The 27,105-nt window shown below is 35.7% G+C and overlaps 1 protein-coding gene across 1 annotated transcript in view; it reads left to right on the top strand.

The window, feature by feature from the left end:
• Window positions 1-3,578: 3,578 nt before the first annotated feature.
• The window catches only part of LOC149783000 (GTP-binding protein RAD-like), a 77,808-nt gene continuing 54,281 nt past the window's right edge, over window positions 3,579-27,105 (top strand). The window contains exon 1 of the mRNA XM_089934954.1: window positions 3,579-4,523. Coding sequence (XP_089791080.1) covers window positions 3,935-4,523 — 589 coding nt within the window. The 5' untranslated portion in view covers window positions 3,579-3,934. The remainder of the gene's footprint in view (window positions 4,524-27,105) is intronic.

Genomic DNA, 27,105 nt, shown 5'->3' with positions numbered 1-27,105 from the left:
AGACACGTGAGGCTAGATAGATACACACATAGAGTAGCCTAATGTTTTATGGAGAGTGACCATATAAAAAAATTCTTGACTCTTGCTTTATAATCTTATAGTAAGCAAATAACATTATCTAAAATAAATTCCAAATTAGGCCATTGACATAATTTATTGTGGTAGTAGTGCCTTTCAGCATAATTTCGTCTGTAAACTCTTTCATGTTTCATTTTTCGAAAGCCAGTTTTAATCAGATAGTAACAAAAGTTTACCCTTTTGAGTTTGAAGTCTAAGGAATGGGTAAATATCTTATCTATTTAATACTTTCAATTTATTATAAAAGAAATATCATGCCATTAAAATTAATTTTACTAGATTTATTTTACAAATCATTGCAACAGAGAATGAAAGTGATAATTTTGTTGTACTTCAAACAAGCGAACAGATTTCAATCGATTTATGGTCTTTTTTCTTCTTCTGCACTTTTGTTCGACTTACCTAGGGAGATTCGACTTACCTAGGGAGATGGAAGGCTCTGACTCGGATACGCCAGTGACACTCATTGGCAAGCAGATGACCAGTTTATGTCAACAGGGAAAATTATTTACTGTCTTTGTATTTAGTAGGGGTTCATTGTTAAAGATGGGTACGCAGTATCCGCATGTACAATATAGAAAAAAAATCTTTCTTGTAATAGTTTCATATTATTAATTGGACATGTAAAAATACCAGATTTCCCATTAAGCCTTGCGACTCTTGACTGCATGTGCCAAGAGAAGTAGCAAGTGCAACAACAGTACCGACCATTATGTCAGTGAGAGCGAAATTCGAGACAGAGTTGTCTTTAGAGCATGGAAATTATATTTTGCAAAATATATTTGGCTTGCCACCGATCGCTTCATTGCGAAGTTATGTCCCCTCTACTGCCTTGTCTTCTATTAGAAACCTAGCATTGCAAAGCTCTATTAACTGTCTTTGCGGTCGGATTGAATAAAATAATTTGCCAGATGTCGAAAGTAAAATTTATTGTAAAAAAATGAGGCAATGACTGACCTACCGTTTTAATAGTCTCTATTGTTATGATCAGTCTGTGACTACTACTAAAATTTACACGGTGAGGGACTGGCGATAGCGGAACTAAAGAACAATGACGAAGTGGGGTTTGAGGCGCACAAGGGGCAATGTTCTATAGTGGCACCCTTTTCAGCTGCAAAATAAATGATTAAACAAATAAATCAGTGGCGTCACTCGGGTTGGTGTCACCCAGTGCGGTAGCTCATGGTGTCACCCCCATGGTCCTCCTTCCGTAACAGACCATACAGAATCCTTAGTAATGTCATTTTGGTGTCACCCCCTCTGATGGTGTCACCCGGTGCAGTCCGCACCCCCCCGCATCCCCCAAACGACGCCACTACTGTGCCTGCTAGTCATCTATTTAACTATGATCGGTTATCCGCTTATGAAATCCGACTAGACAGAGCAGTGTGTGCTCTGTACAGTTTGCAATTTTTCATTTTGGTGTCACCCCTCTAAGATGGTGTCACCCGGTGCGGTCCGCACCCCCCGCACCCCCCCCCCCCCAGCGACGCCACTGAAATAAATAAATAAATAAATAAATAAATTTAACAAATGCTCTATACGGCGTGGCTTTGCCTTGCGCCCCTCAAATTCCTACCTGCCAATGAATGAGTTTAATCTTTAAAACTTCGTTTCAGAGTTCTTTTGTTGCATAAACACCGGATATATGTCATTTTAAGGTACAAACATTATGTTTCGTTTAGGGGGTCTGGCACTCTGGTATTAAACTTAGATAAAGAAGATCTCTGTGTGTGTGTGTATATATATATATATATATATATATATATATATATATATATATATATATATATATATATATATAATGTAGAAAATAATATGTGAAACCTTCATTTCTTTCCTGATTCCTAAAGTTACCGTTGTTAAAAAATATATATTTTTCTCCTCAGTTAGTACGACACCATATACTAGCGTGGGCTTAAAGAAATGTTGTTTCTACAGCAGTTATAACGGCAGAAAGAAACACGAACATTAGTATTTTACCCAAGAGAAGTAATTGGAAACTGCATTCCCATATAGGTAAGGAATTATATTCTGCTGAAGATATTTTATGTTGCCACCATTAGCTTCTATTTGATAGCATATCCTTGTAGCTGTCTTTTCAATAATACTTGAATATTGAAGTAAATTCGATCAAATCCGAGTTTATGTTCTGATGAGATATGATCTAAAATTGCTATAATATGCCATAATGTGATACATTGCAATATCTGAGGTCACCGGCAACTCACCATTCTCTTAAATCGATCTAATCTGTATGATAAATCTATTAATGCCAGTCCAGTTTAGCTCATCTTACAAAAATGAAGGTGATGATTTGTTACTTTAATATTTTACCTTTCTTTCAAAATCAATATTGCTTAATACAAACATGTACAAATCTTACCTGCGTTAAAATGGTATTTCATCATGGGGCCTTGCAAGTCGCAAACAATATTAGGTCCTTTTGTTTGCATCGACGCAGTGTAAGATATGGAATTGTATTATTTGATGCATAGTCATTTCAAAGACATATCTGATCGAACAAACTGTAAGACGACGGTGATACCGTAGGAGGTAGTACAATAGTATCATAATAACTAGTTTTGTTAATAAAAGAAAGCAGCGCATTCAGCAGTTTGTTTGTCTTTGTCAACGCTAGGTTTCCTTAACTAAAGATCGCAAGCTTAATTTCAGTATTGACAGAGACTTAAATTCAACTTATGCACTTTGGATGCGCTGTAGTGCAATGTATATAATGGAATATCTTTAGAAAATAAATTAGTATTCATCCACAGACAGATACGTATGTACCTATCTACATAAATACATGAATGTTTGTACGCATACATACCTATAGTCTCCAGTTTAGTCCTTTCCCACACACCTCCCATAATACTTGAAGGAATGACTTTTTTCACAGCCTTACCCCCCCCCCCCAAAAAAAGAAAACAAAACATATCCATCACGTCATACGACCATTAATAATATCAGACTTGTCAATCAACCATAAGACTAACATTAACTGTCTTAATGCACATGCACCTTTCTCTGACGAAACAATTGTTTCCTATAATACGTTCATACATTGTCATAGGTCAGTTTTAAGTAATGGAATCGAATGTTCATTACACAAGCATAAAAACAGTGCGCGGATAATAATGCGTGGAACCAAGCCACGTGTCATAAAAAAATAATTAAAAATACTTGTACAAAGATATTAATTTTATATAGTAAACATACCGCGTGTGAAGTGTAAACATTCCTATGACGTTGTTGACCAACTTTGAAGTGAGACCAGCATATGTTGATATCGGAATTAATTGATTTATATACTCGACAGTACAGGATTTGACAGGGAAAACATACCCTTTTCGTTGACCCAGAGATCGATATTTATCACTGTTTTGTTCTGTAAATGTTGAATCTATACTAGTCCCTAATACAATGCGTAAATGATAAAATGCTATTGGTACCAGAGAGAGGAATTCGCTACAGTGGAGGCTGAATGTGCTGAGAGCGACATCGATCGTTCGGTGGGAAAACCCTGCTGATTGATCTCATCCAATGGGCATTAAGCTATTTATGAAATTAAGGATTACACTGAACTCCGCAATATATGAATTCTGTCGTCGAAGAGAAAGATCTGGTATTGAGATGACAAACGAGAAAATTAGCAACATATCCGTTTGCTTGATCGTGGTATTTAGCTTTCTTAACTTATCGTATAATTCACCAGCGGATAGATCTTATGGAGGGTAGAAAAACGAAATAAAATGTTACAACTGCAAATAAGTTTTGGTGGAAAAGAAAATTGTGTTTAAACTTGCTTGAGACAAACTTGTCAACATTTACGGAGGGAGCATACAATTTTTAGATGCAGAGGGAAAGTTACGCGCGTCAAGGAAACTCGGGAAAAATTTTAAACAATAAAATTCGACGTTGTCCTAGCCCTCTATTCAGCGGAATGAACAAACTAAGCTTGGATACAGGCCCCAGAAAACGGGCATCGTCTTTTAAAAAGCCTAAAAAAGTTATTCCTGATGAATTTGATGAAGGGTTGCGTCCTCGAACTAGCAGTATGCCAACGAGAAATTCCTACAAAAAGCCGTCGTTACACATGACACGGGCGGAACCATCCAGATACAACCTTCATTCGGACACAGACTTCTATATGTGTCGACACTTCGAAACAACTTCGAAAGGAGTTATCGTGAACAGGGGAGATTCTCTGCGTAGTCGCAGTACGAATAGTGTGGTCTCCTCTGGAAGTGAGGTGTTTCCCCTATCTCAGTCCTCGCATACTTCAAGCTCCTTATCGCATGAGAGTCTTGGATCAGTATCAGCCTTGGATGTTATTACTCCCTACAAGATCCTGGTCGCTGGAGGATTAGGGGTAGGGAAAACTGGGCTAACGCAACAGTTTATGACCTCAGAATATCTCGGAGGATTTGATACTAGTCAAGGTAAGCGATTTAATCATAATTTGATCTTCATATTTTGCAAATTATTTCAAGAGTTTTGACAATGGCTCTTGACACTGACCTATAAAATGAAGTGGGCGTTTCCCTAAAAGTAAGCAGGCACACATAAACTCATGCAATATATGCATTTTAAATACAAACTGACTATCCCATGCAACTGTATCTGCATTATCACATATAATCCATATAGAATGGTTTGCGGTACCACACGACTATTTCTGATGCGGAATCAACTTTTATGTTAGATTTATATAGAATCAGCATTCCATAATAGCCAAAGATAAATCTACCCTTTTATACAATATGTTTAACAGGATATCGTTGGAAGATGGCTATTACGCTATTATTAAAACCGAAAACTGGACATATAAATATATCAGGTCGCTTTAATTGTAATACTGGTATCAACAATCATACCATAACAAGAACTAATTACGCACTAAAACATTAAAATATATAATTTTTACAAAATCCAGTGTCGTATGCCTTCATTGCATCAATATGTTAGTCCCTTCCGAATATAAATGGACATATTCAAAATTATGCCATGATTTTGTTTACTTACTTTTCATCAGATGAGATTTTTTAAAAAAATTGGAACAATCAGCATTTACTTTCGTTGGCCTATAGTTTTCGCGCATTCCATTTTGAAATATCGTTTATGATTAATAATCGCACTCAATTTAAAGGTTAACATTTTCAAATAAATCGTCATAATATAGAGGCTTTTCCTATTACTGTGCATGCTATTTGTTGTATTACATTGTAGGTAATCGGTACTGTACATACCAATTGTCGTATGACCTAATTGATAACCTGTACTATTCATACCCTCTGTCGTATGACCTAATAACTAACCGGTACTGTGCATAACCTCTGTCGTATTACCTAATAGCTAACAGGTACTGTGCATACCACTTGTCGTATGATCTAATAGCTAACCTGTACTGTTCATGCCCTCTGTCGAATGACCTAATAACTAACCGGTACTGTGCATAACCTTTGTCATATAACCTAATCGGTAACTGGTACTGTGAATATGATTTATCGTATGGCCTAATAGCTAACCGGCACTGTGCATACCCCTTGTCGTATAACTTAATTGCTAACCTGTACTGTTCATATCCTCTGTCGTATGACCTAATAGCTAACCAGTACTGTGCATATCCTTTGTCATGTAACCTAACGGGTAACTGGTACTGCAAATACCCTTTATCGTATGACCTAAAAGGTAACAGGTACTGTGCATTCCCTTTGTCGCGTGGCCTAACAGGTAGCCGGTACTGTGCATAACCTTTGTCATATAACCATATCGGTAACTGGTACTGTGAATACGATTTATCGTATGACCTAATAGCTAACCGGTACTGTGCATACCCCTTGTCGTATAACCTGATTGCTAACCTGTACTGTTCATATTCTCTGTCGTATGACCTAATAGCTAACCAGTACTGTGCATACCCTTTGTCGTATAACCTAACGGGTAACTGGTACTGCGAATATCCTTTATCGTATGACCTAAAAGGTAACAGGTACTGTGCATTCCAGTTGTCGTATTACCTAATAGCTAATCGGAACTGTGCATACCCTTGGTCGTATAACCTAATAGGTAGCCGGTACTGTGCATAACCTTTTGTCGTATTAACTAATAGCTAATTGGTACTGTGCATAACCTTTGTCGTATTACCTAGTAGGCAGCCAGTACTGTGCATACCCTTGGTCGTATGTCCTAATAGGTAGCAAATACTGTGCATACTTTTAAAACAGAACGCGTTCGTCGTCAAACATTCCTTTACTCTACTGAATCATTCAAAATGTAAGGTATTTTCAAACAAACAGTGCATTTCCTCTCTACAATGAAACAGCCCAAGCTAGCAGAATGCTAAACTTGGTTCTATTACTTGAATGCTTTTCTATTTAAAAAAGAAAAAACGACTGTCAGTATTTTCAGTGAATGTTAACATCTTCAATTAATACTATTTTACCTTTTACATGGGTCCAATAAAGTTATGGGCTTTATGACAATTACACAGTTATAATGATTATCATCAGAACCATCTAATATTTAGAAGGTTTGTCAAATACTCGTTCAGACTAAGAAAACCCCTACATTTTCTTGTCTTTAGACGTATATAAATGTTGATGTACGAGTATTAACTCCACTAGCTCACTGGGGAGGTGAAGCAGACTAGATGTGTTGAGCATTTAGCTGCATAGATCAAAATTATCTTCATTGCCAGGTACGTGGAACGTAAACTATTATATTATGTATGCATGAGGCTATATGACTTATGTCGCATCCATATAATAAATCAGCTCAGCTGTACACCGTCCAGCGTTTTGCATGCAAAATGCTGGGTGGGCAACCCAATGACTTGATAGACCTTTACTTTTGTTAGCAGAATAATGCCTTTCCTATACATTTGCCCATAGTCTGCCAAAAGCAATACTACTTTGTCAATCGTATTCTTGGCCACTTCATCGATGTAGATTGCACAAAGAGTATACTGCTGAGGAAAGTGAAACTGTTCAATGCATTGAGGGTTTGGCCAATTACTGTAAGGAAAGAATCTACATAAGGTATTTCTGATGCATGTTGATCCATCACCCTAGCTTTAGTGATACTATTGTACCAACAAAATTGTAACAACCTGGATACTATTGTAACAACAAAATTGTAACAACCTGCAGATGATTCATCCATGCTGTGTTGTATGTCAGACTCAGATTTTACTTTCAGGGAACAGTCTTCAGCAAAAAAGGAGATTCAGAAATGTCTCTTTCTGCAACTTAGACTTTGCTCGACGTCTCTTCAGATAGAAGAGATTGGAATCATTATGTTCTGGTGTCGATCCCTGTGTAGTTGTTGTTATTGTAGGGTTTAACGCCATTTTTCAGTACAAGATAGGCTATACATGGCGGCCAGTATAACTGGTGGAGGTAGAATCCTGGAAAATCCCGAGAAAATCCCATGTAGTAGTCAATGAAGGCATCAGTAAGCATGATAAAGAACGTATTGCTAATGAGGGTTGGAACCAACACCCAACCTTGATTGATTTATGAATAGCTGGGATGACCCAACGACGTCCACCAAAATTTTCTATGATCTCCCGACGCCCCCACGACTGACCGTGTCATATTTTTTGTCACGTAGACTAATGTCATCTAAAGGCTGGAGTTCAGTTCAAGGAGTTTCTACTTGTGGCGGAGAAATGCAAATATCATGTTTATGTTCCATCGTCTTTGAGGCTACATGATTCTCACGCAGGATTCCTTGATCGATGTGATGCAGAACGAAATTCTGCAGAATTCTGGTGAGGATTTTGCCGGCTAATGACAGCAAGGAGTTGTCGCAGGATTTTCTCGTGCATTTCTTCTTGTATAAGTAGATGACAGATGTATACATGTACTTTCGAAGTATAGTTTCTTGAGTCAACATTGACTAGACGAGTTCAGTCCTTTTCTGTTACCATGTAAGAGCCACCTGGTTAGCTAACTTCAGCTGATATAGCATGAGCTCTATGAGGTTTGCCATTAGACAGCAGGACAATGCTTTGTCGGTTTCAGTCGGTGTTTACCTCATCAGCAAGAGATATGTTGATCTCGAATTGTTACACAGCCATGAGTCTCGCATCTCCCTGAGTTTGTATCGATCAGTGATCTTGATGTTTTTGAGGTTGCTTTCTTCGATGATGAAGTGCTCAATTCCGAGCAGGCCTTAAGGAGCTGATGTTTCTCATTCAGTTATCACGGGATGTCCACCAAATTAGTCATTATTTTTATGCGTAGTAGGACCAATTGTTTTTTTTATGCAGACAAGTATTGGAGGATTTCCAGTTTTCCTCAACGTGAGTTTTTCTCAGTCGTTTCTATTTGGTTGCACAAGTTTTCAACATTTTTATAGCGGTATTAGTTGCATGTTCATTCACCTGGTGTACTGAATGTTTTGACCATGTTGAAGTGTATACAAACTGAGTCGAAGGGGGCGAGTTTATTAGTTTCTAAACGGTCACAATTATGATATGGAACAGAAAACATTGTGCATTACGCATTATTTAGCTGACGGTACAGACGATTGTTTGTATATTGCGAGATAGTTGTTCCGCTTACTTCCATTGGATCGACAAATAATATTGCCGAATGAGTGAAAATTTTCAACATTTAGTAAATTCTAGCTTTCCATAGACAATAAACCACAAGTAATAATAACGATAATAATAATAATAATAATAATAATAATATTCATCATCATCATCATCATCATCATCGCGATGACAATAACATTATTTCATATGTTTGGATCGTAAATGAAAGGTTGTTTAACCCAGTTGTATATTCGAGTCATTTTACTCGCTTACACACAACTATACCAGTCTTTTCTAAATACTAGATTTCATATCTGGTAATTGACCAATACTTTTCCATGAATTTTGTTTATCAGTTAATGGTAATTTTGAGACATAGGAATATTGGCACGAAAGTTGAAGTAAGTCTTCCTGTTTCTGACCTCAACATCAGTGTTGTTATACAGATATTACCACTTAAGCTAGTAGGACTGTAGGATTCTTATCACATAAACTTGTATGTATCTCTTCTGTCTGAATTTTCTGATCTGACTGTTCACCCGATCTTGTTTTTAAGTACATAATATCAGTATTAGTAGGCTAGTAAAAAAATTCAGACGTTATAGTCAGAATTCAGATTTATACTATGACCTATTTCTAGATATTTGCATATGTTATGTTCAGCTTTACATAGACAAAGTCATTCCGTCACAAACATACACATTTCTCGGCAGGAAGGCTAGATCAAAAACGCTAAAATATAACGGGAGCTAGGTCTTTGTCTACATTGGCGATACGTATTCGGCGTATAGATGAAACATTAAATGACATTAACCAAAGACACAGTCTAAATGAATCTCGTGTTCCAAGATGGAGTGCAAATAATACGTTGTACAGCATTTGTCGTGGGCTAAGATAATTCTATTGATTTTACGTCAGCCCGAATTTGAAATGATAGGTAAAATGTACCAACGACACGTTGACACAATGGATTGCATAGCTAATCGTCCTATAAAGGTCTAAAAAGAGATATAAATGTTTTGTTTTACGCAGAAACGACTGAAGATATGTGTGCGTTTTTATAATCTATGTCTCATTGGAGTTTTAATATATATACATACATACATACATACATACATACATACACACCAAACAGAACGGAAAGTGCTATCCCTGGATTCCTATACAAAAATGCTTGATAATAATAGTAGGCAGAATTAATATTTTAATACGAATAATACTAACATATACGTTAGAGAATTTTGAATTAGTACTTTACGGAGATTCGAACTCTGACTGTGTAGACACGTGAGAATTAATTATTAGGTCTTCATGCGAGTGTGTCTGCTACACACGAGCGCATATAACACAGATTGATTAACATCATTTTTTAGTGATGTGTGCTTAGTTGTGGGGGAATACGGGCTCGTGTGTGTAGGCAAGGCGATGGGTGTCGTTTACCTCCGGACCCGGGTTTGAATCTCCTTATAGTACAAATTAAAAATTATCTAACCTGTATGATAGTATTATTATATCTGTGGGGGATATGATGCAATTGTTTGGACTTGACACAAAGGTTCTCTACATCTTTCGAGATATAAAAAAGAACTCGTTGGCTGCCTTTGTCATAAGAGAAAAATTCGAATAAACTCTGTCACTTTCGCAAAATTGTGTGGTGTTTCCCCTCTTATCATCATTTACTCATACCATATTTAATCAGAGACACCATAGCTTCTAATGTACATAGTAAGTAATCTTCAGAGACACCATAGCTTCTAATGTACATAGTAAGTAATCTTCAGAGACACCATAGCTTCTAAAGTACATAGTAAGTAATCTTCAGAGACACCATAGCTTCTAATGTACATAGTAAGTAATCTTCAGAGACACCATAGCTTCTAAAGTACATAGTAAGTAATCTTCAGAGACACCATAGCTTCTAATGTACATAGTAAGTAATCTTCAGAGACACCATAGCTTCTAAAGTACATAGTAAGTAATCTTCAGAGACACCATAGCTTCTAAAGTACATAGTAAGTAATCTTCAGAGACACCATAGCTTCTAAAGTACATAGTAAGTAATCTTCAGAGACACCATAGCTTCTAAAGTACATAGTAAGTAATCTTCAGCAGTTGCACTTAAGACTCGATGAGTCAAAAACTCCACATTTCACGTCGCGAAAGTTCTACCGGACCTACTAAAATAAAAAGTAAAATATACTAACACTATATACGTTGCACCTTACTATTTGGCTGGTTCGGAAGTTAAACATTCGCCGCATTAGAATTATATCTGGTTTGCAGTTATTTTAAGGAATGACCTTACATTACTCACCAGGGAAAATATCCGTTGTGTTGATACGAATAGAACACATTAAAATGGCCACCATTTTATTTCGCACATGCCCTTTGGGCGCACGCGACGTAAATCCAAGTAATTAATCAATCAGTCAAAAACCATTTTATTTTTACTTTTTGTAAACATCCTACATTATTGATTTATAGAACTGACAGAAGAGCATAGTTTACACATACTTCAATATTTTACAAATACATTAATGAGATCAAAAAATTTAATGAATTATACAGGTAGCATGTATTAGTTTTATTGATTCCACTTTTATCATTTAGAACATCTGTTTTTGTACATGTTGTTTCACGCCCTAAAATTGCTATCCCTGAGATCTCAATGGAAAATAGACACATTTTTCTTTCGAGGCAGTTGGTATTTACATTCTACTAAGCGATGATTAAATGGACATATATTACCGCCTGTAAGCAATAAAACAACAATTAACTTTTACATGCATGCATATATTCATGCGTGTATGCAAAACACATCCATCGACACACACACACACACACACACACACACACACACACACACACACACACACATATATATATATTCATATAAAATACCTACCTACCTTACTGCATACATACATACATACATACATACATATACATACATACACACACACACACATACATACATACATACATACATACATACATACATACATACATACATACACACACACATACATACATACACACACACATACACACACACACACACACACACACATACATACATACATACATACATACATACATACAGCAATTGACACGAATAGATTATAATCTAACAGATGAAACACAGATACAATATACAGGTTAGGCGGTTGACTAAAGCGTTCAGTGATTACAGTTATGGGCATAAAAATTTAAATATACAATGACAACAGGTTGGACTAAAGTTATTCACAAAGATACAGAATACATGCAATTAGTGTACAATGCACTTGAGGCATACATATGTCAAAATATTAGGCAATTAGAAGCAATTAGTTGTATATAGCAGAAAACACACGTGCGAACATGACAAAGAATTAAAAGTATCTAAAAATAAAAAGCAACACTTCATAACTAAAAGCAGCCAAGAATTACAAGCAAAACTTAACATCAAAATCATTTCAAAGTATATAGGTAAAACAAATAAAATACAAAACAGGGAATTCCAGCTATTGCTGCAGAGTAATGACAGCAGCAGTGACCTCTTTTCTTATGTTTAGATGTGGAGCGTATTACACGAATCGCTTCCATATCAAGTCTATAAGAGAGATTTAAACTGTCAAACTTCTTAGATGTGCGAACATAGATTGGGAGAGAATTCCAGAAATTTTCTGCCGAATTCCTGATTGATTGTATCATGGTTGTTTTTATATCTGGAATCCCGATCGTATTTGCATACCTAAAAGAATAAGAATTATTTTTGTTTATTTTTGTAGTTATTGTTGTTGTTCTTACACTATCCAATCAATTAAGTGGGTTGGACACTATTTGCTTAAACATTTAAAACCTCAAAATGCAACGACCTTCAACTTTTGGTTATAAAAAGCTGACGGATTTGCCAAATCCAGGATCGAGGTGATTGATTTCTTGTAGTCTTTCAAGACAAAATCTTAGAGCGCCTTCATGGAGCTTTATCAACTTATTCATATTAGTGTGACTGCTGATATGTCAGGTTAGATGACAGTAGTTTAAGTTTACCACTGGCAACTTAGCATGTTGTATTTCAGTTCTGATATTTATTCAGATTTGTTTGAACACATTCCCCAAATTAGATACTGCTTGACAAATGTCAATGATTCCGAATATTATCCTGAGCGGAGGCGAGGAACTTCCTGCTCCACCGTCACAGAAAAATCAAAGATGTCGTCAAAGACAATGAACAAAACAATTCTTGTTTATAATTTTCTAATGAGTAAACAAGTAATTAGACAATGGTATTCCATTATAATATAATCTGCTAACAGACTGATTGCAGACTCGGCACTTCATTCACGCAAGATATTTAATGGTGGACCAATTGCCGCATGCAGCAAGATCGCTAATATGACGTTGACAACACCCATCTACGTTGGGGCGCTAATAATAGAAGTGTCTGATAGGGTCGAAAAAAACTCATCTTTGTTTCATCAGAAGAATCATATTGAATGTCAAAAATGCAACACTCAATAAATGATAAACGAACCTGTTCGTTTTCGTTATATCATCAACATTAAAAGTCACATGATAAACTATTGGGCAAGATTGTTCAGTGGTTATGAAGAATAATCATATTATCGTTGGTATTCGTTCTTATACTACACTTTGTTGCTAATTCCTATGACAGTAAATGGTTACTTGAAGTGAGATTAATATTAGACGATGTTGGTGTTGGGTTAAACTGCTTATGGAAAAATCAAAGTTTTGTGTCAGTTAAATGGTTAACGAATTCGGCAGAATGACAAATAAGAGATCAATACATACAACCTTGGTCAGCTAACATCAATACGTCATTTCAAGTGCTAATTACAGCTTTTTTAATATAGGACTTTATGTTAACTTTGTGAGTGATTAGGTAAAATTTACACATCGATAAATAACCAACCATGATCATTTAATCCTTATAATTCCAATTTAATTAGTTTCTAACATCAGATTAGCAGATTTAATCAATTTAACATTCACTTTTAGGTACATGGAAGTTTTATTTCATTAGCCTCTTAACTGCGATAGAATACATAGCCCTATCTTCGCTAGCCAAGATTCATCGATTCTTTAGACAGTGACACGGGGTAGCATGTCATAGCGGGTCATGCCACCGATATATTGCTATGGCCATTACTTTAATATATAAAAAATGGTTATTGCGGTTAAACCAGGAATATTCCCTTTTTTCCGAAAATTACGCTTGCGTATGACACGTGTTGTTATAGCAACGTCGTTATTATATTCTACGCATTTCGATCTTTCAAAAGCAAAATCGGGTCCATTTTGAGTGATATCCCTTGACATATGACCATGACCTTTAATAATCGCTGCTGTAACATGTTGTCGAGGTGAAATACAATATTTTCTGAAGATTGGCTTCTAAAGCCTGCCATATGCCTTCTTCAGCAAAAGGGGTGATTGTTGGAGTGCAGGAAGGTCAGGTCTGTGGAATTGCATTGTTTTAACTTCTGATGGTCTATTTTAATCTGTGGCTTGTCACTTTTTATCGGAAATCACAAAAGTGGTTGTGTGGGATGTTGTTGTTGTTATTATGAGTGTGTAAGGCGTTGATACAGATAAAACTTCACATCAAATGATCTGGAAACGGAAACAAAAGTAGCCCGCAGAATTTATCCATGTGTAAAAAATTCCAGATAAGTATCACGTGACCGCTGACATCCAATCAAACATAGAAAACGCAATCAATTCATAAAAATTGGAATTATCACTAGTTTGGATTTAGAAAAGATTTTTTTCTCATTACCAAACTTATATCTAAAAACTTAAGTTTCGACCAGCAAACAAATGTTTCCCGTTTTGAGTGGCAAATGGTCTATTATTCACAAAAAGAAAGACATTGCACACTGTCAGACTTAAAGAAATATGTGATGAATATCACTAACTCCTTTCATATTCTTATTTTCATGATACAAGACAAAATTCTATTCCTCATTTTCGCACTTGCAGGACTAACGTTTATATACATATTCTTATTTTCATGATACAAGACAAAAATAAAATGTCCTCATTTTTGCACTTGCAGGACTAACGTTTATATAGATATTCTTATTTTCATGATAAAAGACAAAATTTTATTCCTCATTTTTGCACTTGCAGGACTAACGTTTATATACATAGTCAATTAGTAAATACAGGAAACGTACGAGTCTTAAAAATTATTTGCAGATTTTTGTGTTTTCCGAATTTGTAATCCCTGTTGGGCATTACATAATAACATCACGTGTCAATTCATGTATTTTTTTAGATACATCATATGATGTAACATTTTAAACCAAATGAAATAAAGTCTTGTTTTGACAAAGCTGCTTATATGAGAGTTCTACTACGATAAGATAATGTTACGGTAAGGCGAGAACATCAACATGAACATCAACATGAAGTACATGGATACGGACTTTTCGATAATGCATATTACCACCGATAACGTATACAAAGACATTGATACGACATCCCTAGTCAAAGAATTTGATACCAATGAGTATCCCAAGGATCATTCGCTATTTAGTAGCAATAACATGAACGTTTTGTCAACATTCAAGAATGAGTTCAGCGCTGACCAAGATCACGCGCGATAAGAAAATCTCGACCACCAGTGCCGCGATTATAGAAAGACCAAATAGTCGGATCACGAGTGCACCAGCACAATTACGACAAATGCCAACATAGTTTGGGAAAATGCACGAGGATGATGGAGAGACACTTGCACCTGCTTTAAAAGAACAACCACCTAAGTACAAATCAAAGTTGGAAACACCCAACATGATGTAACACCACACTGGGAGACACTTGTCCGAACAAATAAAACCATCGTGTAATTCCACACATTCGACATAATATCTAATATCCAATCGTGAATCGAGAAGGTACCTGGGATGTTATTGGACTTCCAACATGTGTTTACAATATTAATTCATTCAAATGATGAGATCCTGCAGAGAATTTTTTTATAAACCAAGCGCGATTCTAATATCAACACGTGAACACGAGGCAAGTCATCGGTTCTCGGTCGCTCTGAAGATATGAGAAAGATTAAAGCGATTCGGACGAGTATGGTGTGCATACCAGACGGTGCATTTCACAGTTTCTCGCCAGACAATGTCAGCATCACAACAATGATTCAGTTGAACTTTACCGTTGTGACGCTGTCTGACAGTGTTACAAAGTCGTTTCGGTTCGCTTCCAAATGAGGAATCGGGTGATTTGAAACATGTGTATCTCACATTCAAAAATTCCTGGTTAAAATAATCTTCGTTTAACTCTTGTAAAACAGGACGTGCACGTGTTGGATCTCCGCGGTGGGTTCTTGGCAATACAGCTGTAAATTAGAGATCGACATTATATTTAATAAATGATGGTTCTACGTGGACGAATTATATCAAGGAAGGTTGTCTTGTCCGAGATTTGTTCGCAGGTGCGGAAAGGGTTATAAGGCCTTTTCTCACGCACTGAACCAATTGCTAATCATTTTGCAATGAGAATTTCATTGGCAGCATCAAAAGCATAGCCGTGGGTTGGTTGCAAAATCTGGAATTGCAGTCGATTTAATCGTTTTGTGATCGACTAAGGCGATAAACGACTCGGGCACCATCAATAATGGTTACGATTTCGCGAGTAGTTCCACTTCCAACAAAGTGTAACCGATTTGATGATTCCAAATGCCGCAATGTGAAGCGTTGCTTTAAGAAAAGGTATTAGACGAAAATGAAAATGTATAAGCACAATGGCAAAGAAGTACCTAATGCCGCGTTTGACATATCGATGTCCCGGTGATGATAGATCAGACGAAAAGAATTTCCAGCATCATTCATACCCGGCGAACGATCCTAATAAAAAGGACCAAATAGAATTGCCTGAATATTGTACGTCTTTGTATTTTCTTTCGTGTGAGGCCTTTTTGGAAATTGTTTGTAAAAGTTGACGCTAATGCCAATTGCGACTGTTACCAATACTGGATTCTAAACAGCGGTATAATCGCTGTATCTTTTTGATGGAAAGGAAATCGAAGCATGCACGAGCAACTTTGACAATGCGACGACGATTATTGGACTCACCAGATATGTATAAGCCCGTCAATGCTTTTGTAGGACACAAACGAGCTTATTGAGCACACACAATTTGCAATACGATGTGGTAGACACCGCGCAAATCTCGCCAACCTTGTTAATATACAAGATTTAACGTTTTATTATCCCAACTGCAACACTGAATTCGCTGCTCGTCGATCACAGCTTGAATTAATCCCATCATCATTTTCGTGTAGAGGTGTTCGAAGGGCTATTTTCGGAGCTAACACACTAGTCGTGCTGTACTGAAAGGTCAACAACAAGGATGCAATTTGGTTTGCTGCTGTTATTGCTGATGGCTAATTTGTGTTGACGAAATTAATATTATGGTCGACTATGATAATTGCTACGGAAACAATGTTGCTGTCGTTTATGAGTACTGGATGCACATCAACGACGTGATTTTGTATGCTCATCACAGGCTTATATGAAGGCGCCGTTCTTCAGTCATCGGGACAAATAATTACCCAACTTTGTCAGCGGACCAATACACGTGTTTGTGGTGTTTCAAAAGAAGACAGGAGATAAATAAAATTATGCCTGACGGGTTAGGAGTCTTGCTACTCCACGGTCCTAAAATAATATACAAAAAGAGCGAAATCCATCAAGTTTTGTTAACTTCAGCAAATAATTTATTTCTCTAGAATACTAAGTGAAAAGGTAAAAGAACTTACGTTATTGCAAATTAAATCCCCAATAATCCTAGAATTACTAACACTAATTCTGATGAAAAAGGTTATGAATAAACTTCAGTGGTATCTAAATACTATTTACAACGCTGAAGGTGTTCATACGCCTGAAATAGCCGGTAGTCTTTAATGTACTAATGTACCAATATCCTGAATTGTAACGATGTACCAACAGTCTTTTGTTGAATCACGTAATATGATCTTAAGTTTCCTTGTCCTAATTCACAATAATTCTTTGTTAATTTCTCTTCCCAAGAATATTATAGAGCACTTTGTATTTCCAGAGACGAATGATATGAATTAAAACGTTTTACCCAAATCAAAGTACTGAACACAACAATGATTCTGCTTCATGATTTTAAGTCACGAATGAATATTTTCTAGATAAACAAGATTATCTTAAAACAAAAGACACAAAAGAAGAGTCATCATATAGGATATAAGTTCATTTCCAGAACAAATCACGCTATAATTAGATAAGATATGTTACTATAATTAATACTAAAGAATATGGTAAACATAATGTCCTTGATCAGATCAAGATAATTATCCTAATATTTAACCTACACTCACAGAGAAATAAAAATTCTGTAATAGTTGTTTACAAAAATAAAAAAAAATCAATGATTTTGGTTAAGTAGACAAATAGTTTGATTTTTTTATAAGGTCAGCTACAAAATACAATTTTACATAACCCACAGCATATAATGAATACAAAACATAACAAACAATTCCAATTAAATATACATAACAGTAGTGCCTAATGATGCTACAATTAACCAGTCACCGTGAAACCTCCGAGGGGAGCTTGCATCACTTCATAAACAATCATGTCGAAAGTAAATATCACCTGCTATTTATGCACGTGGATCGAGACTAATACATTGACACAGGTCTGCAAATTTTACAGCACGACTTCGCAATTTTGTACCCGATTTATTACTTTTCAATGGAACATCTACACCTGTGCAGACAGTCCGTTGTTGACTTGCACATTCATGCACGTGCACCTCATGTCCCCATCTGTAGTTATAGATGCATTGTTGTGATTTCTTCTCATAAGATGTTGTTCCAGGAGGACATATATATCCCCATAATAGATTTTCTATGAATTTATGGCAGTTGTAGCATTGAAGAAAGGTTATTGTGGACGCTATTTGTGTTCTCGCCGCAGTAACAACCATTGACCTTGGCATGGTGGGAATGGCGACTACGACGATTATCGCATCTGCACCTGGACAATGTGCTGTTGGGGATATATCGATAGCAACTGGTGTTACTAGCAGCGATGATAAAATAATGTCGTTACAGAAGTACGTGTTTATTCGGGAATTCAGCAACAACCCAAAACAGTCTCGATAAAATTTGTAAACTGAACTCGGCAGCCATTGAAGGTCGAGACCGTATTGGCGGAAATAGAAAATGCACAGATGTAGAACATGGGCTCTCGCCATTCAAAGCAGGTAATAGATTTACAGACAATCAAGATCGAGTAAATATTTTCAGCCAACTAACAGCTTTGCAGCTCTCTTCCTCCCTGACGTTTACACATTTTACGTTTTCCAGTTTCATCCATGAATATCACTAGTGTGATCGTCGTCCACGTGGACTCTCACGGATGCTTTGCTATTTTCCGCTCTCATCTACGCTCACAAAATGTACAAATCTGAGCATTCCCGAGTTTGTATACCACCAGACAATCGTTGAACGTGCATGAGTGTGTACAGAAAGGTCGAATGAGAGATAGTAGGCTTTGACCCAAGTCAGGGACTGCAGCCTCAAACCACATAATGACACTAATACCCTCCTGAATTTAAGACGAACCCAATTCAAAATATTTTTCCAGCTTCAATTTTTAAAAAAAAAAAATATACCCACAACAAAAAAAAAATACAGAACGGGAAAGGGAATAACATATTTTGATACAAACCTTTCGACTTTCTGCCCGGGTTGTGGAGGGTGAGAATCTCATAGGCCCGGAGGTGTCAAGGCAAATAAATAAACATGGTAATGTTCATCTTGTGTCATTTTTTTAAATAAATTCTTTTTGTTTATATGAAGAGCAATCCATACTTAACGAATATAACAATAATAAATAATAGTAACAATAACAAATTATTATTATTATTATTATTATTATTATTAAATTAATGAGTATAATAATATTGTCAATGCCAATTGGCATCAGCGGCAATGGAAATATCATGTAACCTAATTGTCCAGAAAAATAAATGTTGCAGTAGTGTGCCTTACTGTAGATATATTTACTCTGACTATAAATATTACCTTACTATCATCCTCGTACAGTACCTTTTCAATTTGCTCCAACTGAAAATCAGGGAATTAGAATGACATTTACATAAATTCAGTTTGACGGTTATTTATGTCTACCATACCAAAATATTGAAGCAGTTAACAATAATGGGCCGTAAATTTCCAATGATTCTAGAATGTTTCACAAAATACAATCATCACGCAATATTTAGGTCCCAATCCTCCACGTCAAGTATGCAGTATGCACGCTTATGATGATAAAATATTGTATGCGTCCGTAATATGCCAATTCACATAAGTCAGAGTGCTTTACTGTTTCACTATCAGATATAATTATGCGGCGGTTTATAAGATCAGACAAGAAGTTACTTTCGACAATCAATATCTGTCTGAACAGTTTGATATCTAGACTGATAACGACGAGTTTCAATCAAGGGTTTCAACTCTAAGATGACGGGGCATGCACAAGATTCCTTGTTCTTGTTTCTGTGCTTTTTTCTTTCTTGTTTTCGATTTTTATAAAAACGTATAAATTATACAAGATGTTTTCAGGCGGGGGAGGCGGATTTGAAATCGCTACGCATGTTAAGTATTATCGTTTTAATGTTATATATATATATATAGTGCGGAAAAAGCTGGATGTTTCAATGTTTTCATTTTCTCTGCACGTAAATGACAACAAGAGATGGAAGAAGTTCACTTTGTTATAAATTGGAAACAAAAATACAATGGTGTGTGTGCTTCGACAAACTTTTCATACTCACTACAATGTCTGCTTTGTACATGTATCCATGTAGGAGGGTGACAACACTTTGTCCTTTCAAAACTTTGCACTTTCCTCTTGTCAAGTTTGAGATAGATTGGATTGATACATGAATTCTTCTGTCTCATTAATTTACAACTATACTGACATCATGACAGATTTTTTTTCCCTTAATGCGTGCAAGTGGCATAATCCATTCGCAACGAAAGGTCCGAGAAAGTTGAACTTATTCTCTGACCCTCAAAGCGACACACTGAAAAGGGAAGGGTATAGCGATAGCAATGTCCTTCTGTCTGTCCGTAGACTACGTATTTGTTTTTTTAGACATGCTGTAATCATGACTAGAGTTTGAATCCGTCGATTTGGGGATTGCTAAATCCATGGTCACTTTGAGTTGAACTAGAGATGTGATTTATCTTTACGCTTAATCAGTTACATTTCCATGCCTAATTTTGATGAAAGTTTAAAGATAGACTTAACTTTGGAAATGGCAGAGTTTTTTTAGGCACATAAACTGTCAAGGTCACTGGTTTCGACTTTATCATTTTCCTTTTACCCCACAAGCTTCATAAGTAGTCTTCACTTGAGCAAACGACATCTACCACCCCAACCTACACCCATATTGATTATCCGACCCAGAAATAAAATGGTATAGTCAATGGACCAAAAATTGCCATTTTGGGCTAAACATGATGAGACCACTTTATTGAAGTGTATAGCACAACGTTGCCTGCTTTACAGTCACATTACACCTGAAGAAGGGCAACTCCCTACTAATATACGGTCTTGTTCATCATCAGAGGTCGAGGTCACTGGACTGGAAGTGGCATTCTTGCTTTTGCATATTCTTAAACTCAACTTACAAGGATTTAGTTGTCAAAACTACACAATGTTAATTGCACGGGTCCGTCGCTGATCAATACTCGCCACGACTTCACCTGTTTATCATAGAACAAATCAATTCAATAAGCAGATGTTTACAATTACTTTCCCGCATGACATCCATGTGTGACCATAACCTACATGTACCTGAAATGACCGTGTGCTTTTGTATATGTGGGATGGAAACGTTTTTATTCTCCATCGTCATTTATGTTCTATCAAATACAAACGGTTATTTATTATTAGCTGACGTTGATCATTCCAAACTCATCTGATAAGACTCATCGGGCGCTGACGGAGGAGATATTGAGAAAATATGAGTTAAAAATCAGTGTAATTTTGGCAGGTGTGTGATGATCATCCTTGTTTTAATTTCAGTCAATTAAACTGCCATGCGATATGTCGCTCTTCGCATTTCAGTCCATAAGCTCAAGCCGTAAAAATTTAAGATAGATTACATGAGCTCTACTTTGTCAAAATATAATCTAACATTGAAAAATGTTTTTTTAACAAGACTAAAAATGTACCTATGCAGACTGTTATATCTAAATACCAAAGTCTACATTGAGTTTTACGTTTACGCATTCTGTGTAAAGCAGGAGACCAGTTCTTTGTTTTGTATCAAGATTATAGTTGCAAATTTATCCAAATTTTTCAAAGGATGAATTAAAGGACTTTGACAAATAGGTAACGTAATTGTGGATATTTTCCAATTTTAAAGATCGGAATAAAAAATTGAGTTTATAAAGACAAGATGACTAAATATTGTGTTCTGATTAAAATTTGATCAATGATTTATAACAATCATAATTTAACGTGACTATACAGATTTTCCCCCTTTTGTGTTTAAGATAAAAATATATAATGCAAAAGTCTAGGCGTAACAAAATAATTACTGTCAACTTTGTAATTGAATAAATTAAGGAAAGTTCGTGTTTTTAATAACAGAAATAAAGATCTAAATTTGTAGAAAAAGGATACAATAAAATAAATTTAGCATACACACACACACACACACACACATATATATATATATATATATATATATATATATATATATATATATATATATATATATATATATATATATATATATATATATATATATATATATATATATATATATATATATATATATATAACACTTCTTTTAACATATATCACACCGTCTTGTCTCATTTAGTTATCATTCCATTTACCTATATAATGTTTTCAGGATCGGTGCTTAGAATTGACAACTAAACATGACTTTTACATCAGTGAGCGAATAACCCCAAGAGACTAAACTCAATTAATTTTGCATTACTCCATTAACTGAAATATATTGAACTAAAATACCTTATTGCATCAAATGAAATGAAAATTAGATGATATTCATATTTTCTTTACAACAGGTACCCGACAAAGTATTTGTCAGATTATTAGAGCTGATCCATTTACACCAATTCACACTGACCCCAAGTATAAATGACTTAATGTTGACCTTTCAATCATAAGCATGTAGTCCAGATATTGAAACATGAACTGAAGTATCAGTTAATGAAACGGAGTATCAGTTAATGAAATGGAGTATCAGTTAATGAAAAGGAGCATCAGTTAATGAAATGGAGCATCAGTTAATGAAATGGAGTATCAGTTAATGAAATGGAGTATCAGTTAATGAAAAGGAGCATCAGTTAATGAATTGGAGCGTCAGTTAATGAAATGGAGTATCAGTTAATGAAATGGAGTATCAGTTAATGAAATGGAGTATCAGTTAATGAAATGGAGCATCAGTTAATGAAATGGAGTATCAGTTAATGAGACTTAGCTACATGCAATCTAGTTTAGACAGATAAAATGTAACAACCTTAAAATCAGTTAGTTCTTGGGTCAGTCTAATTTGAGTCCAGTTAATTATATAATGGTAAGAATGCTTGTGAAGCACATTAATTCATTGCCTGATCTCCCATTTTATGGTCAGTGGATGCTGGTGATTCATTTATTTAATGAGGTTGCCAGTAAATAGGTAAAATAGTGTAGATAATATATTGTGTTATTTCCAACTCACTATAGCAACAGAACGTCAGAATGGGATCTGCCTAAGACTCGGTTACCTATGACATCCAGTTGAGTTGTCTAGTAATACAGCTAAAACGTACGAGATACATAATTTTACCGAAAGTTACACGTCCAAACATAGTATAGAAGACTAAAGTTACAACCAGCACATAACCGCCATTGGTAATAACACCAAATGTTTTAAATTGCGGAGTTATCCCAATGAAGCTACACCAAATATTTTTCCTAAGCATGTTCGTTATACTAATGAACAACACCATTAACAACAAGAGATAGGAATCAAACCAATCTTTAAATGGCATCACACAGTCTAAATTGTCCATAGTAGGTTGAATTTAAATATTGAAAAACGTATCCTGTTTTTTATTGACAATCTTGTTTCAAATATGCAATCACGACTTTAAGCATACGCTTTGCTCACAATACATGCGCATTGTATAGCACGAGATTCTGGAGTCTAAGTGAACATAATAGAACAATAAACATGCCGGTATTGGAAAAATACTTCAATACAACGAGGGATCAGACACATATGAGGGGCCGTTCCTAACATGTTGATATCCTGAATGGACACAAGAACAAGACGCCTTACGTATACCACCAGAAAGAAGACCGCAAATGTTGCAAATTTTAAGATCCGTGTTGATTAAACATAAACAAGAGGGAGAACAATGGAGTTTACATACTGGGACCAACGTGAACCAATTCAATCTTGATATGCGGTAAATTGTAAATACTAGGAGTAGACAACAATGTGAAACAACCATCGCCTAGTATAAAAACAAATACAACATGGATATATCGTAAGGTATACCACTAGAAGTGACAATCACCGTACGATATACCACTAGAAGTGACAATCACCGTACGTTATACCACTAGAAGTGACAATCACCGTAAGGTATACCACTAGAAGTGACCATCATAAGATTTGACGAGAGCATCTTTGGGACGTGCATAGAGCTGAACTGATCATTTTTCCAAACGTGATCGAACGAAATGAAGAAATTACTGACGAAACAAATCAAGCACCAAGAAAGGAATCATAGCAGCACTACAAAAAGTATTACCACTGCAGCAAGGTAATGGAAAGGAAGGAGGCGAAGTATTACCACTGCAGCAAGGTAATGGAAAGGAAAGAGGCGAAGTAAAAACTTGCAACACGATAAAGCCAGAATTACACTGAATGAAAGAATTACCAGCTCAACAAGGAAATAAGGGATTAGCAGAAAAGGTAAATGTGAAGACGCAGAAATAAACTCTAAAACAAATATATTTATAAAAAACATGTATAAAGCTAGAAACGCAGCACAAAAAAGAAATATCAATGTAGCAAGGTAAGAGAGAGGAAAGAAATAAAGCGGAAAGAGACAACACCAAAGAGCCAGGTTTACAGCCAATGAAAGGAAATAAAATAAAAGAAGTGCCACAGAAACGCGTAGAGAGAAAGAAAGGAAAGTAAATCAACAAACAGAGCATTGACTGACTTTTCGACATTAAACCCTGAAAAAAAGAATACAACACAGAACCGGAGAAACCAATTCCACGACAAAGGAGATAAGAAGAGTGACTTAACAGAAGGAACACCAGGAGATAGACCATTATAAATTTACCTGTGTTAGCCCTGAGTAAGTAACTAACTAAAACGTGTAAATGGAAAAAGATATACAAAAAAAGAATGTCAAACGTTCTACCATATATATATATATATATATATATATATATATATATATATATATATATATATATATATATATATAAAATCAGAAAAGAAAATTACTTAAAAGGTCAAAACAAAAACACCAAAAACCTACCTTATGATAGATCTTCTGTGTAGAGAGCGGGTCCAATCGAGAGTTAACACATACATGCACCCACTAAAAGGAAAAATTAGTCTAAAAATTAAAACATCTATAAACAGTTTGACTAAAAAGTTAAACTTTTTCTTGCCAAAATTAGCAACCAAATGCAAATATAATAAGGTCATGATATAACAGAAGTAAAATATGATGCAGGTTAAACATTTACTTTGGCAAAGGTCACTAAAACTCTTGAAAGCTAAATAGAGGAGGAAGTTGAAGGAAAGCGTACAAATAGGTATTCAATACCTGTAGGAAGATGAGTGTATAACCAGAATCCTGTACGATATGAAAACTTGGTAAACCTAGGACATTTAAATAAACCTCGGAACTGACCTTCGAATATGCTGAAAGTTTCGATGAGAGTCCTTTACAAGCTCTTTTTCGGTATATATGCTGCAAAGGATTCTGAGGAATCCACAAATAACATGCCGATTTGAAAGAACCTTTTCTTGAAAAGCTATTTTCTCCCTATTTATCTCTATGAGATAAGTTTTGTTCATTGACGATACAGAACTTTAACGAGAAGACAATTGTCCTGAAAACCATAGAAGAGATACGTATATTTTAAACGAGTAAGTCATGTAAATACTTCCAAAAAACTGCCATTGATTGTCTCTGACTGGAAAAGACGTCTATACGTATTACATCCACATCAATATTATTTGGATCTACAAAAACAATTATACTCCGGCTAAAGAATAATCAAGTCTCTTGTGTTGTATATGAAAGCAAACAACTGTTTTCTACAGCATCTTGGGCAGCATATAGTTACAACTTAGTGTATCATTAAAGAACAATAATTTCAAATGCATGCTTCACATTAGATTACATCTGCAAGTCAAACATAATACAACTCAAAGCCATACAAGCAGCAGATGTTACGCATTTAACAGCAAAATATTCTTTCACTGATATTTCCTTTAGGAAGCTTGTTTGTATTCTCATTATAAACGATACGGAAGGAATGAAGTACTTACTTAATCAATTATCTAATTACTCAACATGGCTAACCGTAAAACTATAATTCGGGTTTGTAAAAGACATATTACCCATCTCAGTCCGCAATCACATTTTACAGGTTTGCGTCTCTTGGATAAGGTTCGGAGGGAAAAGACGGGTACATAGTTTAATATGTCTTACTTATTAAAGTAGAGAGATCTCTGATTTCTATGTTTTAATGACAGAACTATGACTCTGTTAGTAAGAATAGACTGGAGTCAGTAATAGTTTCATATCTGAATTCGTCTTTCAATGTATATATGATTGAAAGGAGGGGATCTCAATAGTTTCAATGGCATGATCCATGGCCTACGCGTACGCCTGTCGAGTATAATTTTAAACGCCATCTATTCTGTTTATATAAAATCACCCCATATATGACTATCCGCCCAGAAGTTGTTTCTTTTATGTCAAGCCACAACATTTTGACCTCACCACACGGGAAAGGGCCTAAATATTAAACCGTTGTACACATCTTCAGACATCCCAATTAGATTACAATACATCTGCTGTTTGTATCTAGAACCATTTTTATGTTAAGAGATTGCATTGCACACACAATTCTTCAAATTATTACTGTTAAGACAGTTTATATGTTATTTCAGTCGATGCAAATCACCGCATCACGCACCCTCGGGTGGTGTGGAGACTCAAAATCATAAAACCGTTGAGCACATGCACACATTACGATCCTCCAAGATATTATGCTTCTATCTCAAACAGTCGGTATAAGGACTTGTGCGACAATACACACGCGCACACGCGCATATAAAATGGTATATAGAATAATCTTTGCCTTCTCCACGCAAAACTCGGCTATAACAAATACAACCAGTTACAATGA

Source organism: Sinohyriopsis cumingii, chromosome 15 (genome assembly GCF_028554795.1).
Source record: "Sinohyriopsis cumingii isolate HCF-2022 chromosome 15, ASM2855479v2, whole genome shotgun sequence".
Taxonomy (NCBI): Eukaryota; Metazoa; Mollusca; class Bivalvia; order Unionida; family Unionidae; genus Sinohyriopsis; species Sinohyriopsis cumingii.
Note: the sequence above shows the minus strand (reverse complement) of the source record. Positions and strands in the feature narration are given on the sequence as shown.